Source organism: Habropoda laboriosa, unplaced genomic scaffold (assembly GCF_001263275.1).
Source record: "Habropoda laboriosa isolate 0110345459 unplaced genomic scaffold, ASM126327v1 scaffold72, whole genome shotgun sequence".
Classification (NCBI taxonomy): Eukaryota; Metazoa; Arthropoda; class Insecta; order Hymenoptera; family Apidae; genus Habropoda; species Habropoda laboriosa.
In genome coordinates this window covers 769,944-778,477 of record NW_017100188.1, presented here as the reverse complement: position 1 = coordinate 778,477, position 8,534 = coordinate 769,944, and the positions used below count along the sequence as shown (strand labels likewise).

The following is an 8,534-nucleotide window of genomic DNA, read 5'->3' as shown; positions in this document are numbered from 1 at the left end:
ACTACTTTTCAACATTACTTTTGTCCATTTTTTTCGTCACGATATTCTCCAGAATTGCAAAGAAAATGCGCATTACAAATTTCCAAACCGATTTTCATTCGTTCCTTCGTCAACCAGTATCCTTCAGAGTTCCAAGGGAAACGCGCATTGCAAGCTTTCAAAACGATTTTCATTCATTCCTTGATCGCAATATCCTTCAGAATTCCAAAGGAAAAATATCGATGAATCCTGTTGCAGTTATGGAAGAGCTCCACAGCTCTGACAGTGTCATGATGCAGCATTGAATCGCAGGAATTGCAGCGTGGGTCACGTTCCCGACAACCGTACGGATTAGTCAGCCGTAGAATGTGAATGGACAAGCGTTTTCCGTCGATACGAAGGCAGTTCGCCAGGGCGCAGTCGTTTACCTTCAACGGCTGCGACCCCATTTGTAACATTCCTTCCCACCCTTCCCTCCTCACTCCTCCCCCCTGCTACGAAACTGATTCAATACTTTCTTTTTTTTCTCTTCTCCTTATCCCATTCCTTCTTTCATCTCGAGACAGAACGCTTGGGTAACACGCTTCAACTTCAACGCGATTTTTTTTAACAGTGTTTAAAAGGTTCGCGGGACAATGTTGGAAAAGTCGGAGGAAAGAATGGGACAGGTTGATTATTGTTGATTTCTTGAATTTTTTCAGGGGATATTGACGAGGATTTTGGATTTTTAAAGGGCTATTATCGTCTGAATTTGTAAAGGGAAGGCTGGAAATTTTAATCTCTGAATTTCGAACAGTATCTGAACGATTTGTGAGCAAATGTTGAAAAAGTGGGATGAAGGAATGAGATAGGTTGTTGATTTCTCAAATTTCTTCGTGGAATGTTGACGAGGTTTTTCGATTCTTAGAATAGTATCGTCGTGTGAATTCGTGAAAGAAATTAGACTGAAAATTTTAACCTTAGAACTTTTACATTCTTTATTAAACTTGTGACATCAACTTTTGGACGTTTCAAATAAAACTACACTGAGTGTTACAATATAGGTACATACATCTTCGTTTAAAAATATAGACACATAATACTACAATGTTCATTATATAAAATACGCTCAATGTGTCTGTACAATGGTACTGATAAATAAGTTATGAAATAAATTACTAAACTAGTTCGGAGTAAAAAAAAAACGTGCATTAAATGCAATCGACAAACGCACGATGACAAGTTTCGTTTGATTTCTCCAACGTTATCAACGGTTTATCACCCCTCAGAGCTACCCACGTCCAATTGTTTATTTTAACTAAGTAAAACTCATCTCGTTTGGGAATCATAAGTTCGTCTATAATTGTGGTATCGTTACTGATGCTTCCTGAAGAGTATCCCATAGATTTGCATAAATTCGACGCGTCCACTTCGGATGAAAGAGGATTCGAGAGACACTCTGTTGACCAGACACCGTAATTTCGACGAAACACTTCTCCAGAACTATTACTGCGATTAAAGATAAAAATATAACTTAATTTTAGTTTAATTCAATTTAACGCTTTCTGCGGTGAATTTTTGTTGCATTATGTCACCTTTGAGTAGTGTTTCTTTGCATATTTGCAGCTTTTTTAAAAATCAGATTATAAGTAGCAATGGTAATAATTTAAAATACCAAGAACAGACGAATAAATCAACGTTTGTACCTACTGTTCAGAGAGTTAAGTTATCTTCTCCAAGATTATATATTAAAATAATATTAATCGAGAAGTAGATTTTTTGAAAATTATTTTATAATTTGTTAAAATTACCTTTCGTCTGAAGATTGTTTCAACATTCTGCACGTAGTTTCATCTTCACCGTACAAACAGTCTTTGATGTTATCGCAAATGAAGTCTTGAGGTATACAAGTATTGTTGCCACTTGTTCTGTGAAGTAAAAATTGAAATGTAAAATAAGATGAAAATATGTGTCAAAGTAATTCTTCTTACGTTTCGCATTCGAAGCTTGTACTTGTACAGGGGCACATTTCTGGCGATTCGTCGGTTTTGTCTAGACAGTGACGCACACCATCGCATAACAGCTCTGGAGCAGTTAATCTCAAGTATTCTGCACAGGTGCAGATTTTAGGTTCGTCGGATTTGTCCGAGCAATCGATGTTTCCGTCGCAAAACGCACTTTTATCGACGCATCTTCCGTTTCTGCAGCGAAGTTCCGTCTTTGTGCAACCTTCGAATTTTAAAAATTATTAGTTTTTAGTTATCCTCAGTATGCACGATTTTTTTAAATTCTAAATCTTTAAAATTTTTGGACCTTTAAAAGTTTTGAATTTTTGAAAATTAAATTCTGATAAATTCTAAATTTTGAGAAACTAAATTTCTAAGAATTCGAAATTTTGGGAAATTCTGAGTTCTTAAAAATTCTAAATTTTGGGAAACTCTAAGATGCCAAAATTCTAAATTTTGGGTAACTAAATTCTCAAAAATTTTGCATTTTGAAAAACTCTAAGTTCTCGAAAATTCTAAATTAGTTTTGTCATATATTAGAAATAAAATATTTGATTTATCACACTACTTACTGCATCCTTCTACGATATTTTCACAATTCTCTCGAAATTTCTCGCAATATTCCATATTCTCGTCTGCCTGGTCTCGACAATCTGGTACACCGTCACAGACTCGATTTTGTGGAATGCACTGACCAATATAACATTGAAAACCATCACAAGTTGGTTCGATCGATTGCCTTGGGCGATCTAATATAATTCATACGTGATTTGAAGCATTAGAATTATGAATTATTTTCATGAATTTTCATGATTTGATATTGTAAAGGAGAATCAATTTACCCATAGCTTCTATTAAATAAGGATTAACAAGATCGATGCTCGTCACAGTTTCAGAATTTTTGAAACTGCAAATTCCTTTATTGTCCTGGAACACAGCTGTAGGATAAAATCCTCTTCTGCCACGGCAGAATATCATTCCACTCCAATCTGACCCATCACTTCCCTGAAAAAATAAGGAAAATCAACATTTAAACCTTTTTAACCCATAACAATAACAATTTCAACTTATTTCACTGAAAATTTCCTATTTTCATTCGGCTTCGAATAATTAGAAATTATCAAAACTTTGTAATTAAAAGCTTCATTTCAAGTCATGTACTATTAGAATGATTTTTTAATTATTTATCAATATCTAAAACTTCTCATTGCATAATAATAACAATTTAAACTTATTTCACTGAGAATATCAATTTTCACTCGGCTTCGAATAATTAGAAATTATTTAAAAAATCGTAGTTAAAAAATTAATTTGAAAGCATTTACAGTTATTGAAGTAGTTCGATTATTCATTAGCTAAATAAAATTTACCAAGCACTCGGAACTCGAAACATTGACGAAGCATCTTTGACAACTTTGACAATTCTGCAAAACGGGCCTCAAGAATACTGATCTGGTCTCGTAATTTTCATTAGTACCAACTGCTACGCAAGTGTCATTCAGTCCTGGCAGATAAATCCTGTAAAATATTGAACAAATATTTTTGCACCATTTTTCCAATAAATTCGATTTGTTAGAAATTACGAACTTACGTTTTATCGTGGAACAGAGGTCTCACATGGCGGCTGAAGCTAACACGATCCTTCAAATGGAGTAAAATTGACACTGAGTTGTTCACAGGGTGTACTTCATCGATAGTCGACACCTGTTGATAAGGACCGTCTACATGACGGAACAGGGGGCCATAACCGAGTACTGCTGTCGTGTAATTCTTGTCCAATCTGCAAATGATTCGCTCATAAGAACAGTGTTACATTAAATATTAAAAATGTATCCTAAAACAGGCGACATAGTTTGTCATTTTTTTTGGACGGTTAAGTTCAATTAACTTTGTATTCATACAAGTGGAGTGTAAAGTTGTTAAAAGTTCTAAATTTTTGGAAATTAAATTCTTACAAATTGTAAATTTCGGGAAACTCTGAGTTCCCAAAAATTTTAAATTTTATGAAATTAGATCTTTAAAAAATTCTACATTTTGTGAAACTAAATTTTTCAGAATTCTAAGTTTTGGAAAACTGAGTTCTTAAAATTTCCAAATTTTGTGAAATTATATTCTCGAAAATTCTAAATTTTAAAACCCGTGGCATAGTACTCATATTGTTTGATAGTGAACCTGTTTGCTGTCAAAGTGGACCAAATTTCAAGTTTCAAAATTCACACAAAATCGATATTAAATATTTCTAAATTCAAGTTTTTCGAACGTTTTGTCAGATTGAAAGAAATGTACCATTTTACCTGACATTTTCGATGCATTTCGCGGTGGAAAGTAGCCAGTTTTGATCCAACAGCAGAGCTGAACAACGATAGCGTCCGTCGACAAAGATGGCAGCCAGCCATGGCCACAGGTAGTCACGTTTTCCAGTGTTCCTATCGATGACCAAGTGTGCGCTAACGCTGCCTCGGAGAACCGGTGTGCAGCGAATGTAAAGTCCTTCACAGGTTTCATCCTCCTCGTTCAAAGAGGCCGCTGACGATTCTCTTTCATGCCACTTGATCGTTTCCAGCTCGGAATTCTTCACGGTGGTGGATTCTGAAGATTCTAGATTTCTTCAAATAGAAAATCAAATTTTATATGGAGGGATTTTTCGAGAATTTTTGAATGGAAGATTTTTGGGTTTAACTGAATTTTTTGAGATTCTTCGATTTCAATTCAAATTGGAGAAATTTTACTGTATTTAACGGTATGGAGGAACTTTTCGAGAATTTTTGAATGGAAGATTGTTGGATTCAACTGAATTTTTTGAGATTCTTCGATTTCAATTCAAATTGGAGAAATTTTACTGTATTTAACGGTATGGAGGAACTTTTCGAGAATTTTTGAATGAAAGATTGTTGGATTCAACTGAATTTTTTGAGATTCTTCGATTTCAATTCAAATTGGAGAAATTTTACTGTATTTAACGGTATGGAGGAACTTTTCGAGAATAAAATTTTACACTGTAAAAATTGAAATGAAAAAAATTTTATTGATATTCTAAAAATTGCAATGGAAAATGTATTATTGCATTTAGAGTAATTTTAGTTGAGAATAATTCTCGATCTCTCGTAGCTAGGCAAATTATGAAAATCTGTCGAAGACAGTGTAAAAAATAATAAGAAATTTGAAACTCACGCAAAACCGAAATATTCACACATATTTTGCCCAATCAGCGTGGCCGTGGATTGATTCTGTTGCATCCTTGGATGATGGCAGGCTGGTTGCCATTTTCCTTTGGAATATCTAGTCAAAACTCCTTGCATGTTCAAAAATGGTCGTTCATCCGCGTCTAAATATACACTTCGGCCATCGGATAATGTGTCTGCAAATTAAATAAACCAAATCTTCCGGTAAAAAAATTCAAAATTCCTTTTCTATTAAAATAACCTACAGCAGTCGAGTTCGTCTTCTTTATATTCGCAGTCGAATTTCACGTCACACCTCTTCGACATCGAAATGCAAATCTTGCTGGTTTTACAGAAGAATTCATCTTCAGCACAGATTGCTGTAAAACAAATAACGATTTTTTTCTTCTATGACTGTTTATTCCATCGAAAATACGTTTAATTTGAAAAATTATTTACTGCAATTTTGCTCGTCCGTCAGATCGTCACAATCTGTGTAACCATCGCAAATTGCACTTGGTTTTAAGTTCAATAAGAAGTCTCTACAAGTGCAATTCATCTCGTCAGTCCCATCTTCACAAGCCACCTTCCTGTTGCACCTTTCTCCGATGGGAATACTTTGGAGCAACCTGTCAATTTAGGAGACGTAGCAAAACTTGAAATAAATAAATTTTAACTGCATTTCAAACACTAAAATAATTGTCGATATATTCAATTAAAGATTATTCAACTACTCAATGAAAATTTATTCAAAGCAATTAGTTTTATTTTTGTTTATTAAAACTAGCCATTTAATTGCTTTCTACAAGAATAAAATAACTTAGACAACAATTTCTTGGTTGGAAGAAGCCAATTTATTGCTTAAATTGTTTTATTAAAATTTACATACCTTGTACATGTAAAAACTTTGGGAGAACTTGTTCGTGTTTCTGTTGAATCATTCTCTGCCTTGTCAGGAATGTGAGTTGTTGAAGTTGAATAATTTTCTGTCTCGTCAGGAATGTGAGTTGAAGTTGAATCATTTTCTGTCTTGTCAGGAATGTGAGTTGTTGAAGTTGAATAATTTTCTGTCTTGTCAGGAATGTAAATTGTTGAAGTTGAATTATTATCGTCCTCAGACTGGAAATTATTAGCCCTTCTCTCCGAATGCAACGATTTATCAGTCCTACCATCGTTTAATACTGAATCTAAAATCAACGCGTGATAATGTCATAAAAAAAAAAAACAAGAAGTTAGAAATTAGTATTATTACATCAATTTATTAAAGATGTACCAGTGCTTATAGTTTCATCAGCAGTGGTGGAATTATTAATTTCCATCGGTGGGTTTAATTCAAGATCAGGATCATGTTCGCCTAATTGCCTGTAAAGTGGATAGCGGCCAAAACAATTGACTTCGTCTTCACCGTCCAAACAATCGACCATTCGATTGCAGCGCGCCTCCATTGGCAAACATTTGCCCAAACCTCCTTCGCAACTGAATCCAGGACATTTTTCCAGAGGAGATCGTCTCAATGGAGGCACTCCTCGACCGCCTGAAATGTTGAAAGCCAAACAAATTGAGTGTTTTCTCGTTTTTTGCTGTCTTAAGTTCATTTAGACTAAAAATAAAATTTTATCAATAGTAGAACAGTACCGTTGAAAATTGTACTTTAAATTATACAAAGCGGTCTGTGTTTCTCTTGCAGTTTCAGATTTCACAGTATCACAGATTTTATGCTATTATAGTTTTAAGTGAAATAAGGACTATTTCGACAATTATTATAGATAACGATGTACCTTCTACAATACTTTGGAAAAAAGTATTGAAGCTAAAAAGAACGTTATTTTTCATGTTCAAGATCATTTTAAAATTGTAAAAACATAGTTTGCTGAATTTCTCATAGAATTCTGTACATTGTTATGTAGAAAAAAATGAGGATTTTTGGAGTAAAAAAATGCAGAAAGGAAATTAAGAATGTTCTATCAATCATAATGTACATCCTTTTGAATCGAATAGTCCCGTCAAAGATAATCTACTCAACTTAAAAAATTTTATTTTAATATTTTAGATGCAGCAGATAAATGGACCACCCTATATGTACATAATTGGTACCATTAATCCCTTTTTATTAAATTCAATAAGATATTAAGTCATCCCATAAGTTCACGTCGAATTTTATTATTTAGATTAATATTTCAAACGAACCTTTAAATATGATTAAAAAAAAAAAAGCAAAGCGCCTTTTCATTCTACAATTTTTTCCTATTTTTGGTAAGACCATTATGTCGTTGTCATAGAATTTCCTTGGATTTTCATTCAAGTACTTTTCGCTTTCGGCACGGACTTATGGAATGGCCTAATACCAGCGTGAGACGATATTCCGAGAGGCTTTTCCTCGACTATTTTTGAGAAACTGTGTTATTGATGCTGTAACGATGACTCACTGGAAATTTCTTGAATCCAGCTCAAGAAATAACTGACTTTCGTGTAGGCACCTGGTTCATTCGGTCGACCGCAACCTTCTCCGTGACTAACTATACCTGCTACGTACCACTGTGACTCTAGATGCGGATTTCTGCGGATGAATCACAAAATATGGTAAAAATAATATGAAACCCGGTTATGAAAATTTGTAAAAATAACATACTTGCACATCAGAGGACCTCCACTGTCTCCTTGACAGGCATCTCGACCTCCTTGAGGATAACCGGCGCAAATAGTTGCTTCGTTTTGATCCGTGCCGTGTTTGCAGCCTGACAATATCGGTACCTCCACTTCTCTCAGGTGATCAGCTGAAATATCCACGAAGTATTCCAGTTTAAATGGAATTTACGCGTACTAAAAATTTGGCAAAAAATAAAATGGAACGAAGAAAAATGGCGAAAGAAAATATAAATGAAATGAAGAAAGGTGGAAAAAGAAAGTAAAGGTGGAATGAAGAAAAACGGCCAAAGAAAATAAAGATGGAACGAAGAAAAGTAACGTTAATAATTCAATGTTTTAAATAAAATATTCCAAATTTAAATGAAGTATTCTGTAACTACATGTTCCGTTGCGATTTTTTAGTTTTTTATAGCACGTTGCCAGGTGATTAAATCTCAATGATATTTCATTCGGCTAATGATAAAGAACGATATTTCATTCCCATGTTAATTATTGTCATTAAAGAGCGTCTTACGATCTGGACCACGTTCTCTGGTAATTCCCCATCCAATCGCCACGCAAGTAGTATTAACTTCCGGTTGGTTTCTCCATAAAGAACCTAAGAGGTCTGGACTTGGAATACAAACTGGTCGTACCCATCGATTGAATCTTAAAGGATCGTCCAGCATGATCATTCCAATATCGTTTAACATGTCTTTGCCGGTGTATTGAGGATGTATAACTGTGTAGCGTGCCTTTCTCACTTGTGCCATTGGTGAGAACG

The 8,534-nt window shown here is 34.4% G+C and overlaps 1 protein-coding gene across 1 annotated transcript in view; it reads right to left on the bottom strand.

The window, feature by feature from the left end:
* Nucleotides 1-1,169: 1,169 nt before the first annotated feature.
* LOC108579745 (serine protease nudel) overlaps nt 1,170-8,534 on the bottom strand; it is a 15,514-nt gene continuing 8,149 nt past the window's right edge. Inside the window, 16 exon segments of the mRNA XM_017943353.1 lie at nt 1,170-1,461; nt 1,770-1,886; nt 1,950-2,187; nt 2,537-2,713; nt 2,807-2,969; nt 3,335-3,482; nt 3,556-3,744; nt 4,259-4,570; nt 5,136-5,322; nt 5,392-5,505; nt 5,585-5,754; nt 6,015-6,312; nt 6,399-6,659; nt 7,552-7,682; nt 7,755-7,899; nt 8,286-8,534. The exon segment at nt 8,286-8,534 is cut by the window's right edge and continues 43 nt beyond it. Coding sequence (XP_017798842.1) covers nt 1,170-1,461; nt 1,770-1,886; nt 1,950-2,187; nt 2,537-2,713; nt 2,807-2,969; nt 3,335-3,482; nt 3,556-3,744; nt 4,259-4,570; nt 5,136-5,322; nt 5,392-5,505; nt 5,585-5,754; nt 6,015-6,312; nt 6,399-6,659; nt 7,552-7,682; nt 7,755-7,899; nt 8,286-8,534 — 3,191 coding nt within the window.